General features: G+C 34.8%; 2 protein-coding genes across 8 annotated transcripts in view; both read left to right on the forward strand.

The window, feature by feature from the left end:
* Positions 1–3,728: 3,728 nt before the first annotated feature.
* The window catches only part of LOC108138111 (CUGBP Elav-like family member 2), a 117,871-nt gene continuing 95,677 nt past the window's right edge, over positions 3,729–25,922 (forward strand). For 2 of the 6 annotated variants that reach the window (XM_041710625.1, XM_041710626.1), the window contains exon 1: positions 8,517–8,802. Coding sequence is in view for 1 of the 6 variants with exons in the window: in XM_017260136.2 (XP_017115625.1) it covers positions 4,117–4,127 (11 nt within the window). In the remaining 5 variants the exon portion in view is untranslated. Of the gene's footprint in view, positions 4,128–8,515; positions 8,803–21,196; positions 21,666–25,922 lie in introns of those variants that run through there. The other 4 variants (XM_017260136.2, XM_017260130.2, XM_017260131.2 and 1 more) reach the window with 4 other exon arrangements.
* LOC108138113 (2',5'-phosphodiesterase 12) lies at positions 10,867–13,207 on the forward strand. Of its 2 annotated transcripts, none has more exons than XM_017260138.2 (2): positions 10,867–11,068; positions 11,127–13,207. In XM_017260138.2, the coding sequence occupies exon 2, from the start codon at positions 11,230–11,232 to the stop codon at positions 13,060–13,062; it is 1,833 nt and encodes a 610-aa protein (XP_017115627.1). In that variant the 5' UTR covers positions 10,867–11,068; positions 11,127–11,229; the 3' UTR covers positions 13,063–13,207. The 2 variants fall into 2 exon arrangements, with proteins under 2 accessions (XP_017115627.1, XP_017115628.1); XM_017260139.2 differs by having other exon boundaries at positions 11,131–13,207.

A 25,922-nucleotide genomic window follows, 5' to 3' on the forward strand; every position in this document is an offset into this window, starting at 1 on the left:
CAGGGAAGAAGAGATACCCAACTAACTTCCCTCTATCAACCACAAGTAGAGGGTTCGTTGTCGGTAAATGAAGCTATTAACTTATTGTGTGGTCATTATTGATTCCTGGAAAGAGTACACAGGGGGAAAATGTTGAAAGTTTTTTAGGTAATAATAAAATAAATAGAGATATATATATTTATTTTAAATAATACCACCTTTTGGTTCAGTAAGTTGTATTGTGTTATAACACTACTTAATTTTTTTGAAAGAGACTACATATATGTATATATACTTAGAAATAAAGTAATGGAGCACTATTCTAGAATTACGGTTTTAAAATTATGAAAATCAGACAAATATATCATGTAGCATCCTTAGGAACGGTCGATCATTGATTTTAAACATCTATCACACGAATAAATATCGAAATATATTTGTTTTATAGAATTTTTTATTTGTAATAACTTTGGACTGCTAAAGTTTTCTTTTCTCCTTGTTTTTTTTTTTTAAATTTTATTATTTAGAATCTAAAAATTTTTTTGTCTTACGAAAAATCCTCATATCTTTTTATACCCTTGCAGAGGGTATTATAATTTCAGTCAGAAGTTTGCAACGCAGTGAAGGAGACATCTCCGACCCTATAAAGTATATATATTCTTGATCAGCATCACTAGGCGAGTCGATCTAGCCATGTCCGTCTGTCCGTCCGTCTGTCCGTCTGTCCGTCCGTTTATATGCGAACTAGTCTCTCAGTTTTAAAGCTATCTGCATGAAACTTTCCCAAAAGTTGTCTTTCTATTGCAGGTAGTATATAAGTCGGAACGAGCCGGATCGGACGACTATAGCATATAGCTCCCATAGGAACAATCGGAGAAATAAATGAAAAAAAATTATAACTTTTCTGTTTTTTAATTTTTTGTTTTGTTCTTCGACATAAAGCAATGGTTAAATATTTCAGAATTATGGTAAAAATTTCATCAAAATCGGACGACTATAGCATATAGCTCCCATAGGAACAATCGGAAAAATAAATGAGAAAAAAATTATAACTTTTCTGTTTTTTAATTTTTTGTTTAGTTCTTCGACATTTAGTAATGGTTAAATATTTTCGATTTACGGTTTAAATTTCATCAAAATCGGACGACTATATCATATAGCTCCCATACAAATAATAAAAATATATAAAAGAACAATCAAATAATTAAGCTGCAAATCGTCATAGCTTCAATGTTTTTAAACATATACGCAAGTAAATCATAATTTTAATGTTTTCAAAAATATTTAATTCTTGCGATAGCTGCAAGGGTATATGAACTTCGGCTTGCCGAAGTTTGCTTTCTTTCTTGTTATATCTTGAAAAATGTTAAATTTTTAAAGCGTTGAAATTCCACAAAAATGATTTCCTGAAGTTAAGGCGATTAAAGTTTATCCACATATTCTGTCCTTTATTCAATAAACGTCTATCGAAATGACTCACATTTATCACCGACAAAAACGACAATCCCAAAAATCATGTTCGCATTTATCCTGGTATTTATAGGCAAACAAAGAAGTAAACTACTTAAGCTCCATCCTTCCCTTCTTAGTGGGCAGAAAGTAAAAGTAATGCAATTTTTGTCATCGAAAGGTATTAGCCCACACACGTGTGCTTTGAGCCGTGTCAACATGGAAACTCCTTGCTCTTTCGCCACTTTTCTTTGGAGCTGTCATTCATGCGACTCATGTAGCAAACATTTTCCAAATGAAAATCTTTTTCGTTCTATTAATCTAGACCAACAAAAAGAAGCGGAAAAATTTCCCCGTGCGTGACAAATTTCGATAAAAAGGCGTTGACCAGCGACCGATGAGATGAAATCGAAGCAGACCCCGTTTCTTAACCCCTGACTGGCTGTTCCTGGCCATTTAACACTTCGTTAAACTTGAGCAGCAGCAGCGGAAAAATCGAGGGAAAAGGAAAAGCTTCTGTCCAGTTCTGTTTTGGCTCTGTGGCCAGTGCAGGAGCAATGTCCCCCGGAGCAACCCCCATAAATAATTCACACTCACAGGCACGCAATAAAATGCAACGAATTACATAGCTGAAAATTTAACACACGCAAAGGGTTAAGGAAACGGGCGAAGTATCAGTAGCGGCAATAGAAAAATCGGAATCGAATACAGTAAAACTTGCTTAAAGAATTCCCGTTATTAAAATTAACATGTAAACAGAAAAAAACCTGTTTTGGTATTCAGGACAGATATATTTGTTATATGATAACTTAGTAAAATATATATAAAATTCTATTTTTTTTGCATTTCATTTTTATTACCTTGGAATTGTAAACATTTTTTTCTTTTTATTAAAAGTAAAAAAAATTATTTTAAGTAACGTTTTAAATAAAATATTAAATAATTGTATATCTTGAAGAGTTTTTATTGAGTCTAGATAAGAAAAGAAGAAAAGAGAACATTTCTAAGTTGCAAGACTGTAAATTTTGTTAGGCGTCTAAAGTTAGAAAATAATAGCAATTAATGTTTTAATTTAATTTTAGTTAGTTTTTAAATTTAAGTTATGCAACTTTGACTGTGAATGCAACATATCTACAGCGCAGGAGCGGCAATAAAGTCAATAATGTGTGTGTTCGCTATAGCAGTACAAACATCGGAATAATGACCAGACGAAATACGTACTTATACTGTTACGTGAGCTAATGCAGTTGCGTATTGTATTGGTCAGACATTTACAGAGGTGTTTTTGCGCGTCTGCTATTAAATTTCATAGCCCTTGCTTGTTGCGAATTTACGGCTGTTAAAGTTTTAAGTAGCCAATTGAACTGGAATGCGTGGGAGTGGGTGCTATTCCGAACCCATACACTGGGGATGGTCTGGGGTCAAGCGCTAATACCAGGTGGTCACGTGCCCCATGTCCTGTAAATCGATTTTGTTCTTAGGTTTCCAGGCGGGCTATCAATGAACAGACTCCATTAGAAAGTCCTAAAAAATGTTTAGCTCAATGGGACGGAAGAAGTAAACTGCCGTGGAGAGTATTCAACTGAACATTTCTTAATTGAAGGGGTCTAATGGATTTGGCTATATATTTTAAACACCCACCTTACTGCATTTAAAATTGTCTTCGTCGGTTAAAAAAAGTTTCATTTTAGATGTGCTTAATTTTTATTGAAAACTTCATTGGATATAAGGCTATTACTTCAACCATTTCACTAAGACACAAATGCTTAAAACTTTAAATATTTATCTTACATACTTAATTAAATAATGATAAAGAAATCTTCTAAATGCTGAGAATCAGTAATAATGGCTCACTAAAAAAAATGTAAAAAAGGAATCCTAGATACGAAACGTTCAGTTGAAAAATCCCGAAAGTAATTACCCTTGAACGGGTTTTCAGATTATATTTCAAGTGCTCTAAGATCTCCCACTTCCACACACATTTCTCTCACTTCGAACTGATAAGCGTTTCTCTCAATGATTTGAAACCTATTCGATTTTATTATATGTTTTTTTTTCTTCGAACTCAAATGCCAAACTGATCGATTCGAAGTGGTCTTATCAATTTTCGAAAATAGATCGCTCTTTTTCGAACCAAGTGCTCTGAGTTGCGATCGCCGCCTCTTAATTCGATCATGAGCATTATCACCGATCAGTTAAGTAGCGCCTGTTGTTGTTGGCCTTTTCATTTATTTGATTTTATTTTTTGTAGCGTTTTTTTTCGTCTTGTGTTTTTTAGTTTGTCAGAGTCTGTTGTCTTGATAACGTTGCTGATCGTCTCTAATTTGCTATACATTTAATTCGAATATTTTCTGTGTTTCGTCTGCGTTTTCGTGTTGTGCCTTTATAAAATAATTCTGGTCATAAAATACGTTTTAGAATTACAAATTTTTTTTATAATTGTGGATTGAATTGCTGAAGTTACTGGAAAAGTGCCGTAATTGTCGTGGTCGTTTCGCAGTTAAAATATATAAATACTAAAGAATTGTACGCTTATGTCATTACGTCTCTTAGCGTAACGTCACGTCTCCCGTAAAACGTTAAAAAAAAGTGCCTGTTTGCTTTCTTTGTGGGTTTTGTAGTCTCTATTCAAATATATATCGATATCCCAGCTACCATTAACTATATCTGTTTGTGTCCTACATCCATATGAGTCTTATGTGAGTACATCTCGAGTGGAGTATCTTTAGTTTTAAGCCTTTAAGTTCTCTCTGTTGTGTTTATACCTCGAAACGGGGAATTTATTGCCAAACGTACTTAACTCTAACCTCATTCAACTGTGTTGTCTCATTATAAACCACATGGGTTTAACTCGCCTGTATAAATCAGCGAATATACGTATATAAAAGTTTATAAATGTGCTTATTGCATATACATAAATAAATCTTTGTTGCTTGGGTTATCTGTTTTTGCCTATTTGTTGTTGTTGCTGTTGATGCTGTGTTTTTTATTTGCTGTCGATGTGCCAATAAAGGTTTCCTTATCCTCAACATTGTGTTCACTTTTTTATGGCATTATAATTGATTAAAATGTTGTTATATGCATATCGCCTTTCCCCCGGTGACATATTAATTTAAACAAGTTTTTGTTCAATTTATTAATTTTTTTTCAAAGGTTTATATGAGGTTAAAAAAAAAAACAATTTTCATTTAGTATTGTATTAAAAGAATTTGTTTAGTTAATTGGAGCCATTTTTTTACATTATGATGATCGTCATGCGGTTTATAGGTATAACAATAAAAATTCATATGCTGTGATGAAAATACACGATGGTACATATCATATTTTAAGTTGTAACGCACTCTAATTACCGCGTTAAAAAGATTGATGTGTTTTTGTTTGTTGTGGGTAAGCTTTTTTCTGCGCATTCATTAAATATTATTGCTGTTACCTAGTTATTTAAAAATGAATTGTAAAATGTTTTTCTTATATATCAAGCCGTTAATTGATTTTATTTATTTTGAAAAAAAATTGCTCTGCTTTATTTATAATTTAAAAAAAAATGGAAAACTATTAACAACAAAGGATTTGATTTCCGTTCAGAATAAGTTATTATTGATTCAAAAAATGTATAAAATTTTATTCATATATTGTCCCATATTATACGGAAGTCCCACTACAAATCAATTGACAATTCCCGGAACTTAGAGCCATTCAATTAGCCGTAATTAGACGGAAGTTGCTGCTACGCCATCGAGCATCACTTGTTGCATGAATAATGGCTGCCAATAATAATGCCATTAACGAGGGGAAGGAGGTCCAAAATGTGGGGACGGAACGGTACAGAAAAGGCTTCTTCGTATTCCCCCACAAACCGATAGCAGTTTTGTTTGCTTTGACAAATACAAGTTGCCTCCTGGAGCCATAATAATATTATTTATGGTCCTCGAGAGGACATCGCACAGAAGAAGGGGAAGCTGAGAAGCGGGAAAACGATAGCACTGGCTGACAATTTATAGATGTTTCATTATTATGGTAACGCATAAGGAGCTTGGTCTCAGCCTTTCATATATAAATTGTATGGATGCTGGGGGGGTGGTGGCGAAAAGAGCTTAAAGATTTCCCCCCTGTGCTTGTTAGCAATGTTTTTTCGACTTAGTTCTTGTTATGTGAATTATCATTGTTTTCAGTTTTTTTGTATGGCTTTTTATTGTTTTTTACTTGCTTGACTTTTGTAATATGTTCTCAATGTATCTGTGGGTTCTAAGTTTTTTTTTTCCTTGCTATAACGCATGTCAAGCATGTAAAGCTTCTTGTTTACGCTTTTCGTATTCTTTTCCTTCAGCTTTTAACATATGTTTCACTAGTGTTCCAAGCCATTTGTTTGCTATTTACAAACTAAAGCAGCTCTGACAAAACAAATTTATATTGATGATGATGTCTTGAAAATATGTTAACAATGTATATATGAACTTTGGCATATATGTACAACTGGATGCCTTTTACAGATGGCTAGCTCTTACCTTTATTAAATTATCCAACTTAGAATAAACTTTTAAGACTTAAGCTATGTTTGTGAGTTGTTGAACAACCTTTAAGCTTCGGGCTAAGCTAACAGGTGAGTAAACTCATCTGTGATGTGGAAGGAAGCAAATCAAAGTAACTTATTAAAATTTCTGAAAATTTGTTCCTAGCAAACTTATTGTTATTAGAACAAAGGATAAACTTTATGCCTTCTCAACCTAATTCTATTTGCTTGTCTATATTGAGAAGCGTTTGAAATGTCAATGGGCTGTGTTCTTTAAATAGGATTTTTAATTATAGAGACTAAGAAAAATAAGCGCATGCAATTAGGTGGACCTTTTTAATTGCTCTTTACAGCTTAATTTTAAATGTTTTAACACAAAAAACCGGTGTGTTTTTGAAAGTGTTTGTTTGGAAGCCGGGTATATTTTGTTCATTTTTTTTTTTTTTTTAAGGATTTTTTTTTGCTATAATGTAAAACATATTTTTAAAATTAACCACAAGATAATAAGCCAGCATTAAAATTATTTTGAGAACCGGTTCACTTAAGATTTTATAGGCTGTTCAAGTTTTGGATGGGGTTTGGTTGAAATAAACTGCGAGTCCTGTATGTACTACTATATAGTTGATCCCTTTTGATAAAATTAAAATCGCACGAGTGAAATCATATGCATTAATGTTTCAAAACAACAAAATTATTATGATCCGAATTTGCCTTGATTATTTCAAAATAAATATGCTATTGATCCTGGTCCACACTCTTCCTTCTACAGGTTACATACTACATACTTTCCAAGGAATGTAATGTACCCATTTTACTCTACGAACTCATAGATAATGCATTTGTTTGCCCCTATTTCAAACACATTTCACGAAAAGACCTGTGTTCTACTGAAAACAACGATCTTCGCAGTGGTTTTCCATTAAAGTTTACCAGTCACCCCTTACAATTGCCATGGTTATCCTTGACAATTATTTCCGCACCGAAAACTTTTCAAATGCAGCACACCATGGATCCTTCATAATAATTGCCTAGCCCAAAAAACCCAACAAAAAAGCAACTGCCACCTTAATTGCAGCCGTCTTTCTCTAACCAAGTCAACTTTCCTCCAACCAGCACTCAACACTCACTTATTATTAAGTTGTTTTCGAAACTAGCAAGGGGAAAAACAGGAAGAACAGGAAGACGGCGGCAGCAGCTCTCGGCAAAAGTTAAATTATAAAATCGTCCAAAGTTGACGAAGACATTTTGCGCCTATGCAAACAAACACACAGGGAAAGTGCTCGACCAAAAAATGAAGGGAAATGCGGGAGGAGGAGCCACTTAAGATGCTTAGCGCCATGGCAAGCGAAAATAATGACGCTCATAAAAACTAACTAAACACAAAAATAAAGCAAATACATAGGAGACGGTGGGGTGGGGTGGGGTGGCTTTTTAAGCTGGAACGCTCCCTGAATGACAACCAACGATAATGATGTGCGATAATGTTTGTTGTTATTTCGTTTGCTTTTGTTTATTGTGCCTTTCCATCCTACAATGCTGGAAATAATGATGATGATGAAGATGTTATTGTTTTTTGTTGTTGTGCAAGCTAAGACAACTGTCAAAGTCTTTGCCAGAGGATTAGTTGAGCTGGTGCCTTTCGACGTAGCTTACCCTGTAATGGAAAAGTAGAAGGGTATATCACTTTTCTTCAAATGTGCATTAATTTATAATTTAATTCTCAAATTACATTTTTATGTTAACTGACATTGTCTTTAGTTTCCATTTTGAAAACATATTTACATTTTTTAAAAACAAGTAGGTTTTAAGTAGGTTTATATTTTGAAAAACATAGTTAGTTACATTCAAAAATTTTAAAGTTTAATTTTACTATTGGGTTTTTCTCTGGTTCTATCATAAATATTACATAAAGTTTGGTAAAAAGCATCTGAGTACTGGACATTTATTCAGTCGAAACGAACTAGTAAATCTTTCTAACTGGTTTCCTTTCCGTCCTTCCATTACTTTCATTCTGCTCTTATCGCAGTCGTAATTAAAATTGCAGCAGACGTAGTACAGTTTTGTTCTTCGACACCCGCTCCCTTTGCATCACTCCCTCTTCTATTTAATCGCTTTGACTGCCTGCTTGTTGTAATTTATTTATTGCCAAAAATCGTTCCCACTCTTGATTTCCTCTCCGAGTTGTTGTATTTTTTAATTGATTAGAAACGTGAGTTTTGTTTTGTTTCTTTGCCTTTAGTTGGAATCAAGCCAGGAAATTTTCAGCCTCATTGAATTTTTTTTGGGGTTTTTACGCTCACCCTTTTGACTTTCTTTTTTGACTTGCCAATTTTAGCAAATGACTCTCTTGGCAAAACTTTTATATCTGTTGATTCATTTATTTTTAATGTCGAACGGTAGGCCCATCGAGCTAATGGTATGTTGGTCATTATTTAATGAAATGATTTTTTAGTATTTGAAACTTTGCTTCTTCTCCTTTCTTCTGTGTGGATAATTAAATGTATTATTAAAATAGTCGATAGAAGTTGGCTTGGCGCCTCATCTCAGAGGTTGTCAAAACGTTTCAATATTTTAGTTGCAGTGTTTCTAAATCAGATTGTGTAGCGTACATATAATTTAATAAAAGTTCATCAATTTTCGGCTTCTTGGTGGCAAAATTCTCAATGTGTTAACTTTTCGGCCGTACCGCGTCACGTTCCATGCTTTTATTAATAAAAAAAAAATACATAAAAAAATATATACAAAGTAGTCCTCATCACAAATCTACAATTGAAATAGACCAGTTCTTCTCTTTCGGCTACAAGTTTTTCAAGTGTAAAGAGGAAAAATAGAAGAATTATCGCAAATTCCTGCAGCAAGTGAAATAGGTGAGTGCGAGAAAGTTGCTCAAGTGTCGAGACCCAAAGCGGATATTGTAGTTGTCGCTGGAGTGAATGAGGAGTGGATCCTGTGTGGGTGTACGACAGGGTGTTCTTGGGGTCCCGACTGCATGACAGATTATCGCAACGAGCTGGCCGGTTCTTCGTCCTTTGAGTGTTCTCAACAGTTATTGAAATTGCTGCAATTGAGTTCGAAGGACTCGAGGCTATTTAATTGCTGCCTGCCTCTCAAATCTTGGTTCACTATTTTTGTTGGAGATGGGCCCCTAAGCTGAAAAAACATCGATACTATCAACTAATATTTTTTTCAATTTAATTCTTTTTGAATCTTTGATTGATTTTCCTGATCTTTGTACATTGAGAGAATGACATGTTAACCATTAGGACTGAGGACACTTTTATTTTTGTTGTAAACAAACACGATTGTAACGCGGCTCTATACCATGTCACTCGCGTTTTACTGCTTAAAATTACAATAACCTTTCGGAGTGCTCTAAAAAACCCTTTCCTTATATGTTTATATTTTTTTTTTTTTTTTTTTTTTATCGACAACCAATCTTGCTCGATAGAAACTATTGAACCATCTCTAGCTCGCGTCAATAAGGAAGGAGAGCAGGAGGAGCAAGAAGTCCTTCTTTGCCCGCAGGTGTTGTAAGCCAACAACGAGTCCTGGACCTGAGCCAAAGCTGCTTTCTCTCAAGTGCTAACTAATTTCGTTGTTGTCCTTACCGCTTCCGCTCCATGTTCCAGCCCCAAGGATATGCTCTGCATCCACGCGCTTAGCCTCATTCCCAGGCTCATCCTCGTTCCAAGGCTCATCCTCATCATCGGGACCTTCCCTGCAGTTTCGTTTTTGGTGTCAGCAACATTTCTTCAATTGGTTTCGTTTGCCTGCCCCATCCTGCTGCTGTCCTTTTAGTCCTTCGTTTCCTTCATAGAGTTTTATGCGATTTTTTTTTGTTTTTTTTTTGTTTTTGATTTTTTCTGTATTGCAATCTTTTTTGGCAAACTCGTGTGTGGCGCACAGTTGTTGACTCTGTTTCGGGGCCAGGCCAATTCCTTTTTGGCCCTGGCCAAGTCATCTCTTGGCTTGTTTCTGCTTTTTATGCACTTGTGCTCTTTTCCCATTTCCCCCAAATACACCCTTACCATATGACCTGGCTTCTGTTCCGCATTTTTATGGCCGTCGTCTCAGTTGTCCTTTCTTACCTTGGCCAAAAGTTAAGTTTCTTTCGGAGAACATGTCTCATTTGGATCGTAACACTTAGCTTAATGTTTATGTTATTTGCTTTAAAGAAAGTTTCGACTGAGGTGAAATAGGAGGTTTTATAGTTGAGCTGGCGTCTATCTTGGAGAATAATAAAGTTACTGTGGAGACACTTAAAATGTTGCAATAACATGTTTAATTTATCAATTGAATTTTAAAAATGTAAATAATTTACTTAAATCGTGGTAATGCCGTTATTAAAACATTAAATTGGTGCATCCAATAGGAAAATTGTAGATTTAAATATTTTGTTTTATTTTAAATCTTAAAAATAAAAACTAAAGTGTGACACACGTCTTGATTTAAACAAATCACCTCTCGGGGCCAATATTTACCGCAAATATTTATTTCTCTGGGTAGTTATACTACAAAAAGGAAAAATATTTTATTATTGAATTCTATTTGATTAATGCTAAAATATATGTACACAGTAAAATATCATTCATGATACTTGGTATCTACATAAATATAAAAATTTATAATAAAAATAAAAAGTTTAAATTAAATTTATATTGCTTGAAGTATGCGTTGCATTTTGTGTAGGATTTAGGAAATATAACCAAATCTGGGGGCTAAAATTATCACAATCTCGATCGGTTGTAGAAATACAAATGTATATAGTATTTGTGTAAAAAGTCAAGAAAATACATCCTATTACAAATTGAATTAATGAGGGCTTTTATATAAAAGCTTTTGCATCAAAGCTTTCGCTTTGAAACTTTTTGCCAAAAGCATTCATTCCAAGATCAGCTGTTTGTCTATCTGGCGCATGTGGTTCGGTTCGTGGTGAATGCCAAAAGAACAGCTGATCATAGCGTGGCAGAGCGTAAAAGTGAAAAACTCTCTTAGTTTTATCGGATTCGGAGCAGTTTCCCCTAATTTCTGCCTGCGAAAGTGAGGTTGTTTTGGTGTAAGACGCCCGCTTGCTACTTTTCTAAAGTGTAAACGAACTTCTAAGCGGTAGTTTTTGCAATAACCTTATATAACGTAAGTTGGTATAAAGTCTCTGCACAACACAGAGATGGTTAAATTTATTTGTTCTTAGGCAGACCGGCAGAAAGTAAATAAACAAAGGGAACCTCTCGTTTGCACCGACAAATGTAAACCGATCTTCACGTTCGTCGTTGACCTGAAAACTTGGATGATTGATGGGTTTTACCAAAAGTGCAAAAAGTCTGGCTGTTTGTTATTTAAGAAACAAAATTCTAGGCACTGATATATTTGCCAGAAGTTCAACTCAGTCGGGAATATTATTTTCGACCAGATTTCGTGGCAGTTCCTGCTCTATCAATATGGAAAAAGTGTACTTTCGCAATGCCAGTGATAGCAAAGATCTAGATATTGTGTTTCGGTTTGTGAACACCAATTTGAACATAAATCGTGAATTTAATTTCCGTCGTCAAATGAACGAACCCATCAATGCCATATTAGCCCGGATCCAAAGCAACATTCAAAGTAGACTCGCCAAATCATCCAAGAAATCGAAGAATAAACCGCCTGCTGAGATAAATGTTAAGCTCTATAGCGATAGTTGTGATGACAACTTCAGTGAGATGACCTTCGATGAACTGTTTGCAAAAGATCCGACTGGACTGAAACTGCAGGTGGTGGATACAGTTTACGATATGGTTTTCAATCCACCGTGGATTGCATCCCTTAAACTGCCTTCGTGCATTTTAGCAGGATTCGTGGTTTATCCGACCAACGTACAGATTCAATTCGGTGAGCGGCAGCACAGCAAGGGATTATGGTACAAGGCAAAACGACCAACGGATACCGAATGGACACTTTGTGGAGAAGGATTTCAGTATCTAGTGACGCCCGAAGATGTTGGCTATCATCTAAAATTTGAGTTAACGCCGCGAAATGAACAGGGAGCAAATGGTCCTGTAGTGGAAAAGATATCAAACTCTGCGGTTCAGGCGGCGCCAGGATTATGCCCATTTCAAGCTCGCCACCATCATACTCCGAATTATTTGAGTGACTCCAATGAAATTCGAGTGGTAACATACAATCTGTTGGCTGATTTGTATGCGAGCAGCGACTACGCCGGAAAAACCCTATTCTCATATTGTCCAGCAAAATATTTGCAAATCGACTTCAGAAAACCATTGTTTATTAACGAAATCATTGGTTATAATTCTGATCTTATTTGCCTGCAAGAAGTCGATCAAAGGATTTTTGATTTTGATTTAAAGGAAATTCTCGAACAACCTCCGTATAATTACCATGGCATAATGGCACCGAAAGGTAAATGTGCAGAAGGAGTTGCCATTTTCTTTAGGACATCCCGCTTTGAACTACTGGACTCCCAAGTTCTGCATTTAGGATCTAAAATCTCTGTTCTGCCCGTATTCGAAAGCCTTTGGAATAAAATCAAAACAAATACTCAACTAGCCGAACGAATTTGCGATCGGTCCACAACCCTACAAACTTGTTTGCTAAAGATTAGGGGAACCGAAAACTACGTTCTTGTGGCCAACACGCATCTATATTTCCATCCGGATGCAGATCACATAAGACTCTTGCAAATGGGGTTTTCAATGCTTTTCATAGAGCATTTAATAAACAAAGCTGTGAAGGATTTTAATATCAGTAGCCGTCAAAATATAGGTTTGATATTTTGTGGCGATTTTAATAGCGTTCCCGAATGTGGAATATACAAGTTGATGACCGAGAAACTAGCCGAAGAAAGTCTGGAGGATTGGCGCAGTAATGCCGAGGAGGCCGTTTCGAATGTGCAGCTTTCACAACCCTTTCAAATGACCTCGGCTTGTGGCGCACCAGAGTACACACACTACACCACACTGTTTTCGGGCTGTTTGGACTATATATTCTACCAAAACGACCGTTTTGAATTAATACAGTACGTTCCTTTGCCAACGGAAGAGCAGTTAAAGGCTAATGCTGGCATACCATCAGCTGTGTTTCCATCAGACCATGTTGCTCTTGTAGCCGATCTTAGGTTTAAGGCAAATTGAGGCTTGATATTACTTAAATTATTTTAATAACTCGGGGATTTCACAACACATAGATCATAAGGAATCCCAGATTATTCTTAATCTATAAAGGTCCTATTGTTTATTTAAATATAATCGTATACAAATATATGCATTTAATTTCCAACTTACTATTGTTTTCAATGAATGTATTCTAATCTCTTCATTTCGCATATCTATATACATGCTTTTTTTTTGTTTTTTTAATCCTTGGAATATACAAAATAATTGTCTTAATGTAAACGAAAGAAAAATCAAGAATGTGTTGGAAAAACAAACCGAAATAAATTGCGGAGTAAAGTGACAACAAATTGAGTAAATCCCTGAGTGGCTTAGCTCGCTTGCAAGCTGCTGCCTTTCCTGGCTTCTGCTCCTGTTTTCCGGCTGATTGCAGGACGCAGAGCAATTAACGTGAAAATTCGCCAAGGAAAATCCTTGCGACGAGGAGGTGGCAACAACAAAAAGCTTAAAAGAAATCTGAGAGAGGAAAAAATATCCCAAGCCAACTGAAGTGATTTTCGCACTAATTAACTGCACTTAGTTGACACATACCAATCTATTCACGCCGCCACTCCCCACAACGTTGTCGTTTGCCATAATCAGAGCTAGTGCAGCATTTTAATTGGTTTCCACAGTGCTGCCAATACAAAGTCCCACATGTGCAATCGGAATTTTCCACAGAAATTATTAGAAAGCAAATGAAATGTGTCTCGATGTGCGCTACATTGGTGGCTAAAATAATAGTTTTTGATGGATCAGGTTAAATATCTATTGTTAAAGCTTAATGATTTAGGCAGATTGAAGAAATTTTTAAAACTCAGATAACCCTACTCTTGTAAGCTAAATTTATTGGCATATAGTTATATTTCTTGTTTTTAAAGAATTTTTGTTCATGGTTAAAATGATTTATATACATCTATAAATTGATAAATTATGGTTTATTCTTTCAATATTATGGGTTTAATTTTATTAAAATCTGACAACGATGTCGTATAGATGCCATAGGAAAGATCCAATAAATCATCGAAAAATAATCATATCCTCATTGTTTTTAAACATATATATTCGAAAAATAGCTTTTTTAAAGAATATTTAACTTTTACAATGGCTGCTGGGGTATATAAACCTTGGCTAGACCAAGTTGCCCTTTTTCTTGTCAAATTTTTTATTCACTATCTGTTTAAAATATAATTTTAACAATCAGGATGTATTTCATATACCAAAATTCTATTTACGTTCCTATAGCTGTATAAGTATGGGTGGTGTTGAATAAGCCCTGCAACTTTATAATTACGTGGGACCCGTGTTGACAACTAACTTTGCAAGGGAGAAATGGGGACGGAGCAACAGGGAATCCATGATTTCAATTCTCGGTTTGGTTTGCTCTAGTTCCTCCTTTTCCTCCACGCATGAGTCATATTGTTATTGCACATCAAAGTGATTTCGCTTGATTTGCTTCTGATTCTTCCATGGTAAAATGTGTGTGATGAATTCAAAAGACCTTATTGAGTTGTGGATATGGTAAAAAAAAATTACATAGTCCTGAATGGTTGTTTTCTTTATCTATAAATATTCGCTGTTAAAAGCAAGCAATATTACTATTTATAGTTTTTATAATTTATTTTGTACTTATGGCGTACATTTAGTTGGCGTGGAATTATTTTCTAAATTATCCTAATGCAAACTGAGTGCCAATTTGCTTTTCTGTAATAAGCCATATTTATGCCCAAAAACTAATCCCAAATTTATTCGAAAATACATACTTATATTTAACTTATTAAAAGCCCTATGACTTCATAAAATAATGCCAGAAAATTACCTCCGTCCAAGGGTCAGTCGCCAGGACATTTTATTTACTTTGTTGATTAAGCTAAAATGGCATAACAGCAGGGAGAGAGAGATCATCCAAGTGGCAAAGTTACGAGGCAACTGCCAAGGACAAAGCCCTGCACAAAAACTCCCAAAAATAAAAAGCAATGGAGAAAAAGCAAACGGAAGCATACGGAAATGCCAAGAGCGTGGATTACATTAACGCAGTATTTTCATAGACGAGGGTGTACGAAGTGTGTAGGGATGGATGGGGCTCATGGGGAGGGTTTTGGGAGGAGGGTTTCGGGTGGAGGGTGCGAGTTGGCAAATTAAACGCCCACTTAATCTCGGCAGGGTCAACTTGTGACACGAAACTCATTTGGTGGGGAAAGTGCTCAGGAATGCTGAGTGGACAAATACGTTACAGAGGCAATCCAGATATAAATGTTGAATATTTTAACATTGTTTAAATTTATTGTGAATTTTAAAAGAATCAAAAGTAAGTTTGCTATAAAGGAATTTAAACATTCTAAATATTTTCATGTTTAAAATTACTTAATTAGATTTTCTATTCTGTAATATAGCATAAGAAACAACATATAATTTAATATTTGTAATTTATAATAATAATTTGAAACAACTTCTCGATTTGATATTGAGAGTGTTTGATCCAATTTTATATCTTATTTAACATTAAAAAAAAAATAAATTTATCAAACATAATAAAAATATAAATACATTTTAAAATATTCAAAATGGTTACATATTTATAAGTTTGGTTTTGCACCAACAAGTGTAACTATAAACTTGTAAAGGTGTGCAATATGCGAATAAACACTGTCACTCTAAAATTATTGGAGGTCTGTTGGGAGTTGAAGGCGCCTGCAGTATTTGGCAAGTTCAGGTTCACGGACATCGCAATGGGACAGTGTCAAGATCAAGTCTACGCTCCCCCTCACTCACTCACTCATTCAATCCTCCAAAAGTCTAGTCAGTTTCAATTAATTTCACGGCGTAGGGCGACTGGCTGGGAAAACTAAAGAAAAACTGTTTTTCAGGCACTTTTGTGTCAAAAAGTTGTCGTCGCGACATTTCTACTGTGTCTCGACTGCGTTTTCATTTGCTCAGTTTCGTCCCCTGGATTCTCCATTTTCTCCGTTCTCCATTCCTGGTGCTCGGAATGTTTTTATTTTATTTCTTATTTCTCGAGTGCAGGAAATGCGTACTTCCTGTTTGTTGTCTCTGCAAGGTTTTGGCATATTTGCGTGCTCGGTCCCGTCTCCTTCTCGCCTTTTAGCTGCCCGCTTTTCATCTCCCCCTACGATTTTCCTCTATCTCTGTGTGAGTTTGAGGGACAACGACTGCACTTGGACGACCGTCTCCGTCTGCGAATCTGCTTTTTCTCCGGCTTCGTTGGGGGTCACCCCATAAACTTTTTCTACTGACGCAGAATTTTATATTTTGACGTTGTTTCTTCCTTTCGACACCCTGTATTTGAAATTAAGGAACTTGTTCTTCTTATTAAAAAAGCAAGTACGTTTAAAAATTATTTTCGTACAATATTTGTATTATTAAATATTTATTAGTTATAAGGAACTTGTTCTTCCTATTAAAAAAGCAAGTACGTTTAAAAATTATTTTCGCACAATATTTGTATTATTAAATATTTATTAGTTATAAAATCATACTTTTTAATACAATTTATAAATTTGTTTCATTTTTTTAATAACTATTTTTGTTATCAATATCGAGCACAACCTTAAGACCCGACATCTTAAAAACTTTTAATACCAGGTATCTTGAAGTCGAAACACGTTTATTTTAGTCATATTTTCTTTGAGGATGCATGGGGCAGGAAATGTCTGAGCTCAATGCACTGCCCGATCCGTTGGTTTTGTTAAAAACTTGCTACCCATTTATCTGTTTTGTGTACGTGTATGTGGGGACGGTGCGTCCTTCATCTTCTTTCTCCCAATTCAGATCCCTTATTCCCCCAGTGTGGCAGTTTCATCCGTTTCGAAAGGGTGCGTTGATATTTTTTTTTTTGTTAAAGGCCTTGCAGAGCCATTTTTCCGGCAGCATGCTATTGAAATAAATAGATTGGGGGAAAAGGAAAGGTCTTGTGGAGTTCACTTCCTTTATTGTCACATTAAAAATGCCACCTAGGCATTAAACTTCTTACTGGTTAGTTTGAAATGTTATTACTTGAAGGTCTAACAGTTTTAATGAAATTATATCTTAAACATATGTTTTAGTTCTCATAGATTTCCACTTTGCAACATTAAATCAAATTAGTAAATGTTGTTGTTGGTCGGTCAAGAATAAAGGAGTCAATCAATCCGTAAACAGAACCTTCGATCACTGAGCTAATTTTGTACGTCTGTACATGTTGTTATCTCTATAAAGAATGGGAGCGTCTGTTCCTGTCCATGAACATGCATATGGGAGAGCTCTGTGCTGACACTTTTCACTGCCATTTCCCTTTGCTTTCTACTTCATCGAGAAGATGTTAGCAGTCACTTCACAGAGACAAAACAATGACACATTTTGGACAGACTCCAAAAATCAACTACAAGAATATAAGCAACAAGCAGCGACCACAAACGCAAAGTTCTTCGCGTCAACTTAATGGAGTTCGGCAAATTTTCACCCAAATAACAAATGAAACATTTTGACAAAAAGTCGAATATTGAATACTTTCCAAAGGCTTAGTTTGTATTTTTTCAATAACATGTACTACAAATTTTTTAATTAATAAATAGCACAACAAATGTAATGTTAAAATAAAATCAAATCAAAATTTTGGAGAGTAAATAATTTATAAATACAGATTTCATAAAAATAACCTCGTATAGTAAAAAATTTTAATTAAGTATAGTAAGAAGTATTAAGGTAACGTTTTTAATGACCAATTTTCGATAATAAATTATTAGCATTGAAAAAGTCTTAAAAATGTTATTTCTATACTTATCAAAAATTGATTTATATGGAAATATTGACAATGATTTAATATTGAGATAATTTAGTTGTAAATAATCGCGGAGAAAGGAAATGGAATGGAATCGCAGGAAAGGGCATTGAAGAACAAGAGAGCCCATGGGTTGAACCGCAAGGTTTCAAGTGCTTTGTTTCCGTTGTCCCTAACATGGATTTTCCGAACCCATCTCCGTTGGTAACTTGTGCCCCATCGCGCCCACCACTTCGGGAGCTTACCACATGTGCACTTTGTAATCTGTCGGCGTTATTGCATTGTGTGGTCGCTCGTGGGCGGTGGGCGGTTGTAAAAGGTGGGGCGGTGCGTGATGTCACCTAGACTTTTGAGTGCATTTTCCTGCGGTCGCTCTTTGCAGTTGCTCAAGAAGTTTATTGGGTTCTCAAGGAGCCGACTGCTTTGAAATTTGATCCGTTTTCAGGGCGTGCTTTCACGAGAGTATCTGATCCAGCTAATTGATTCGTATCTTGTATCTCTCTTTTTCATTGCAGGTAAGTGCGCAGTGTTGTAAATATTATAAGGAAAACGGAATACACTACTAAATTAAACCTTTATAACTGAGCTGATGGAACATATTTTGTACTTACTGTTTTGTTATTTAATATATTTATTAAAGGCTTTAAAATAATGTTAACTAATATAATATAATACTTTTTTTTTAAATTTAAATTTCTCTATCTTTTTTTTATTAAATTAATTTTAAATTTTTTACTAATCAATTACATTGTCTTAATTAGTATTCCAAATAGCTTTTATTTTATTTTAAGTAATATATGTTTATTACTTTTGATTGATCATTACAACGTTCTTTTTTTTTAATGTTTAATTGGATTGGATTGGCAATTTAAAAGTTGTTGCCTTTACTAAATTTAGCTCATTTGTATTACCACTTTAATATTTTGTTAAACCAGTAAAGTCCAGCTCACTCCCAACCACAGCAACCACAAAGGAATTTCCACTCTCTGTGTCATGCGATCTGGTTCTGCCTCCCATTTTTCTGGCTCACCTTAACAAGAGTCTCATAATCGCATCAGGAATTTTCTTGTTAAGCGTCAGGGAAAAAATAAAAAATATAGAACAAAACAACGAAATTTTCGCAACTTTTAGCGGGCGTCGCTTCGCCGCAGAATAAGTCAACAGAGCGGGGAATTGGGTGAGGTAGGGGAGGGGAGGGAAGGAAGGGGATGGAGTCCTTTGTGGACAGGAGGGCATGAGGTCCTTTGCCTTTCCCCTGTTCTCCGTTCGAATAGAATATACAAACAAGCAAAAGTTTGTAAACAAAAATTCTGTTAAAGGGCAGACTCCCCGTTAGGAGAGTTGGTAAATCGGAGGTCTTGGGGCTTTTGGGTTAGAGGTTTTCCTACGGGCTAAAGCGGGGAGCCGGGAAAGTTTTTACATCATGATGCGGCGATGATATGGCTCGGAGAGTGTGACAGAGAGAGAGATGCTGTGGCTGCCTCTTCCCCCATCAGCGTCCACCTGATTGTTCCTGCTTTCCCCATTATGCTTGCTTTTTTTGTTGCGTATTTATTGTCGTCTAGGTTCAACATCGCCACATTCAGCTTCCATTCCCATTGTTGTTGTTGATGATGTTGAATACATTCCATTTCCACTTCAACTTGCTCTGTTCAAGCCTTTTCGTTGCGTGGTTATACCCTTGTCGAGGGTATTTATAGCATTTAAATCACAATTATTGAACAGGGCAAACAGTACATTAATTTTAGAAAACATTTATTTAAATTTGCTAGTATTTCTAAAAGTTGTCTGTTCAAAGAAACGAACGACCTTAGAAAATAGTGTCGATCCCACCTTATATCAAGATTTGTGGTACCTTAATATTATTTCAAGGGTTAGAGTTCTCATTACAAATTCAATAAACAAATATTTTATACACACTCAGAAAAGCTGACCTATACCAAATATTTTTTTTTTTTAAATTCTATGATAAAACAAAAACAATTTTGAAAGAAACAAATAAAATTTTTAAAAAGTATTAACATTTATTAACATTTAGAGTATCTGGAAAGTGTTTGTTGTTTTCATTTGTTTTTTTCTTGTTATGTCTGTCCTTTTTGGCGGTTAAAGTTTGCCGGTACTTGCTCCTTGGCTGGCTCCACAGATCGTTGTCAACGTTTGTGGTTGTTGTCGTTGTTTGCTGGTTATCCTTGTTGTTTGTCCGTCAGTTGGTTAGTCGGTTGCTGTTTGCGGTGGGGTTAACATAAAGGGGTTCATATTAATTGGAAGAATCTTACCTACATACTTTAGTGATTACTCGTATGAGATTGCTATTTTCGCATTGTCACGTTTCTATATTTATCATAATACTCTGAATATAACTGTCACATTCATATAAAATTCTTTGAAAAAAATAAATTTGCTTAAAAATAATATTTATTAAGGAGTATTTATTTATATTATTAATTGTTTTCTTAACTTATACCTCTCTTTAAATATTTAAAATCCATTTAAATTATTAATATTACTTTTTTTTTATTCTTTATTGTTGCGTACCATTTTTTGTTTTGGTCTATTTTAGACCGTACAATAATGCCTAAACCGTTTTGTAAATTACAATTTCCCCTAAACCGTAAACTTTCTGAACGCATGCGCGCTCTTTTAGTAAGGTGAATATTCTCTTAAGGAAATTGAAAAATTTCCCCGTTTTCTTTTAAAGCGTGGGCATATTATTTATTTTTATATTACACTTTGTCATAGAATATAAAAAGCTAAAATTAACTGACTTTTCATTGCTGAGTTAGTAAAGTGTTGTCATGAAATGTATTGTAATAAAAAGCAGTATTGTATTTGATTTTTTAGATAAGGAAAATTAGTTTTATATTTTTTTAATATTGGCTTAAAAAATAAATTTAAATATAGAATAAACTTTATTATTTTCAAAGAGCTTATAAATGTTTCTAGAATATTCAATAGCTGATTATCTAGTATTTTCTTTCATCCTAACATGCCCTTTTATAATTCGATTTTTTCATTCATGAATTGTAAAGGAATCATGTTTTTGGAGGAGAAATTATAATGGCTTAGTCTAACAGGTTGCTAAGATGGCAACATGTGGAAGAGACAGCGAACCTTAAAGCCGAACCCATAATGCAAACGAGAGAAAATTTCCTGGAGAGAATGAATTTATCCACTCTGGTTTTTAGTACACAACGTTTGCCGCCTGTAAACAGAGAGCCAATTCCTCCAGGACCTTCGCCAAAGGACTCTGTCTGTGTTAGTGTGCGAAATTCAATTTGACAATTTGCCGACTCCGCTGCCGAAGCGAAGGCAGTATTTAGTATAAATCGTGCTTTCAAACGGTGCGGATGTCCTGATCAGCGGCGTTATCCTTCGTCGTTCGTCCTCGTCAATTGTCGTTAACCGTTGTCGTTTAACACCGCGTTATCGCGTCCGGGCATTTGTGCAAGTGTGCCCCCTTAAGTAGGCAATACTTATTGTAAAACTCACATTTAACTCTGCAATTAACCCAAAAGAATTACCAAAGAGCCGGGCTCCTTTAATTATTTATTTTCGGTCCTTCTTCTCTCATTCGGTGAAGTGTACAATTAGGTGCGCCGAAGAAAATTCAATCAGTCAAAGTGGAAAAGAAAGCTTTTTTGAAGAGAAGTGCGTCTGTGTGTGCAATAAAAAAGGGACAGGCTCAAATGATAACAGTCGTAATCAAAGCCTTTCGGTTGGCCCTTGTCTTTTGTTAATTTAGCCGTGAAACCGATTTTTCACTGTGCAGTTTAAAGTTGTGTTTTGTAAATTACAGTGCACCTACAAAGTAAGGAAACTTTAAAATAATGATTGTATAGCTATAGTTACTTGTTAAAAATATTTTATTTTGTGTGCGACTTGTGTAAATGTTTGTTATAAGTTAAGTCTTGAAAGATAGAAATTGTTTACTAGGCTTTAATATAAAATCATTTTAGTACAAAGATTTTTGAAATTAAACATTAATTTGTTGTAAAACATATATTTTAATCTAGTTAAAACAAACGGACCGTATGGTACAGAAATGCTAGGACAGGAAAAATAACAAAAGTATTCTTCTTAATACAGAGATTGATATACAAAAACTGTTCATTGTAGTGAAATTGATAATATGTGCTTTCCAATAGAGCGTTCTCCACGTCAAGTTATTAAAATGGCTGCATTTGCAATTGTTGCAGTTAGCTGTTTGCCACTGTAACTTCCTGCTGTGTGTCAACGTGTTAAATGCAAATGAGTTTTTGGGTCTGTGGCTGGTTTCTCTCTAGCATTTTTGGACTGTTAAGCTTTATCAATGGGCCCCAACAATTACACATTGTTACGTCTTCAGATTGTGTCTTTCTCACCCTCTTTGTCTGTGAATGCCTGAGTGTGTATGTTCGCATACCGGAAATGCAAACCTTCAACAACAGCAATGGCAGCTGCCTTAACTGCCTTTCTTCTTTTTCCCCTTCCGTTTCCCCTCTACGCCGCTTTTTCCCACACTCACATTTCTGCAATGTGTTTGCGCGTCTGTTAAGCAATTGCAATTTCCATTTCCGTTACCGTGGTTGCTAGGCTATAGAAAACTTGGAAATATAAAGAAAACAAGAAAGAAAGCAAACTTCGGCAAGCCGAAGTTCATATACCCTTGCAGCTATTGCAAGAATTAAACATTTTTGAAAACATTAAAATTATGATTTACTTTCGTATATGTTTAAAAACATTGAAGCTATGATGATTAGCAGCTCAATTATTTGATAGTTATTTTATATATTTTTATTATTTCTAAGGGAGCTATATGATATAGACGTCCGATTTTGATAAAATTTAAACCATAATTCTGAAATATTTAACCATTGCTATATGTCGAAGAACTAAACAAAAAATTAAAAAACAGAAAAGTTATAATTTTTTTCATTTATTTTTCCGATTGTTCCTATGAGAGCTATATGATATAGTCGTCCGACTTTGATGAAATTTAAACCGTAAATCGGAAATATTTAACCATTACTAAATGTCGAAGAACTAAACAAAAAATTGAAAAACAGCAGAGTTATAATTTTTTTTATTTATTTTTCCGATTGTTCCTATGGGAGCTATATGCTATAGTCGTCCGATTTTGATGAAATTTAAACCGTAAATCGGAAATATTTAACCATTACTAAATGTCGAAGAACTAAACAAAAAATTAAAAAACAGCAAAGTTATAATTTTTTTCATTTATTTTTCCGATTGTTCCTATGGGAGCTATATGCTATAGTCGTCCGATCCGGCTCGTTCCGACTTATATACTACCTGCAATAGAAAGACAACTTTTGGGAAAGTTTCATGCAGATAGCTTTAAAACTGAGAGACTAGTTTGCATATAAACGGACGGACAGACGGACAGACGGACAGACGGACGGACAGACGGACAGACGGACGGACAGACGGACATGGCTAGATCGACTCGCCTAGTGATGCTGATCAAGAATATATATACTTTATAGGGTCGGAGATGTCTCCTTCACTGCGTTGCAAACTTCTGACTGAAATTATAATACCCTCTGCAAGGGTATAAAAAGTTAAGCAATTTAATCGATTTTTAAATAAATGTAGCAATGTCTTTTAAGTAGAAGTGCAAGAATGTGGCATCTTAGAATAACAGACAAATGGGTTTAAATAATTTTTTTTGTGCACACCAGTTTTTTCTATTTTTATTCTGCTTAAAGTTAAACTTCCATCCTATAATAACAAGTTATCGGTAAAGTATTTTTAAAAAAGCTGAGTTTAAAAAAAAAAAACAAAAAAAAGGATTCGTTTAAAAGGGTAAACAAAATTTTAAAATAAATTACCGAATAGTATGATTTTTTACAAACAAATTTTTGATGTTGCTTAACATAGTTTTTAAAAGCACCAAGCAACTCTACGAGCTTTTACTTTTTAAACAATGACAAAAATGACAAAATTTAATAATATCAACGATTATCCCTGGTTTTTTGCTGGTGTTTAGTTGTACTTCTAAAGAATCTGCTTACACCTGTAAGCAACAACAGCTGACTCAAAATAAATTTTTAATTTCATTTCGCCTTTCTGTATTTGCTGCTGCCTCAATTACGTTACAGTGCCCGCTGCCTTTGTGGAACTCAGAGCAAGCATTGTTGTTGCTGCCGCAGCAGCCATTTTTAAGTGCTCTCGGCCGCCGCCATTTTGTGTGTTTGTGTAAATATTTAATTGATTTTTAATATGCGCAATGCATATTTGATAAGTGTTTTGATTTCTTCAGGGCAGCAGCTGGCGGCTCCTGAAAGAGAAAAACGAATATTTTCGTGGGGTGTGCGATGGTGGCAAACTGAAATTTCGCTTCGTTTCTATTGTGTGTGCATAATTTGTGAGTGTCTTTGTTATCGTGCTGGTCTAGAAGGAAGGCAATTTAATTTCAAATTTACATTTTTTTTTAACTGAGTATAAAGACTAAACGTTTAAAGTTTAAATAATAAATAAATTTGGTTTAACGTTGTCTTCTTCTAAAATGTTTTCCCATTGCATTTATTTCGAACTAGTAAAAACTAAACACATTTCAAACGAAATAAAACATTCATTTTTTAATTGAAGAAATTGGACAAATAACTGCGAGGTAAAAATCAAGTTAAATATTGTACAAAAATTGTAAGTCAATTTTGCAGTGTGCAATGTGTTACTCAAGTGCGTTTAAAAATAGATTGCATAAATGTTAGATCGCAAAAATTAAATTACCAATTGCTAGCCGCAAGCGCGGAAACAAACAACACCAAAAATCAACAAAAATGAAAATTCGTCGCAAATCACGTGCCGATGTGGTTGCCTAGCGGAAATAAAAGCGAGTGCGTTTTCTTGTTCGCGTTTTTTCACGCGTCGTCCGTTGACAGCAAAAGACGGCGAAAATGCCGGGAAATATAGGGAGAGATAGAGGACAAGTCCGGAAAAAGAAAACGGGGTTTTAATTGAAAAACGTGAGGGCGATTTGAAAATCTTCTTTGCTGTCTATTTACCCAAGCATTTAAATGCTATAAATTGCATTCTACATTTTTTTTTTTTTTTTTAATGTGTAAATGTTGGCTCTGGTTTTTGAATTGTGACCAGAGGCTACAAATTGTTCAACAGAATTTGCATAAAGTTGTCAGGCATTTGATTTATAGCATTTAATTAAATCCTTGACATCTGGACTGCTGATTCCTAATTTTAAGGTGGAGATGAGTGCGTGCTTGTTTCCTGGACTCCTGTATTGTTGACATTGGGGCATTTTTTTTTATTAAATTTCAATTATAATTTGAAAGTCATTGCTTAATATTACAACGATTTTAAGATTGAGCCATATTTTTCGAGCTTTTGTGCTAAATACGTAATTAGAAAACTCGCATACAAGTTTGTTAACTTATTATTTTTGTAAATTTATTTATATAATTTTTTTAATTTAGTATTTAACTGAAGTCCGTAGGTTATTTCCCAATAGAAGTAAACGTACGTTGTATTACATTTTATGCAAATATATTCTTTAGTGTAAGTGCTTTAAAGTACTTGTACAGCAAACCGTAGATTTTAAAACGTTCCGCCATTAACTTACCCCAATATTTAACTAAGTCCATCGTGTAGCATGGTACTGTATCTAAAGATTTATATTTTGTTTGTTTCTACATAAGAAATTTCTAAGCTTTTTGCTACCCCAAAAGATATTTTTGTAAAAACCTGAATTATGACTGTCATTTATATTCCGGATTCAGTATGCTCCCCATCGATTTTGTACCACGCTCCAGTTACAAATTCCCCTCTCAGTTCAGTGACCTCCCTCAATGCTTTCTCCTGAATTAATTTTCCTCCCACAACAAATACCAAAACTCTTTGTGGAAATCTTGTTTACAGAAGAGCGAGACAAACCACAAGTTTCAACTTACATTTGCCCATAATTATGCAATTACGTAACCATTTAAATAGAACATCGGACGAATTCAAAGTGAAATGAAATACGCAGACGGAAAAGAGGAAAATGGGAAATGGGTAAGGGAGACAGACTGCCTTTGACGTGACTTGACTGTTGCGTTGGCAGTCTGCG

The sequence above is a fragment of the Drosophila elegans genome, unplaced genomic scaffold, assembly GCF_018152505.1.
Source record: "Drosophila elegans isolate 14027-0461.03 unplaced genomic scaffold, ASM1815250v1 contig_814, whole genome shotgun sequence".
Lineage (NCBI taxonomy): Eukaryota > Metazoa > Arthropoda > Insecta > Diptera > Drosophilidae > Drosophila > Drosophila elegans.

Coding starts and splice junctions, on each gene's coding strand:
- LOC108138113 (XM_017260138.2), top strand. CDS start 11,230: ATGGGTTTTACCAAAAGTGCAAAAAGTCTGGCTGTTTGTTATTTAAGA.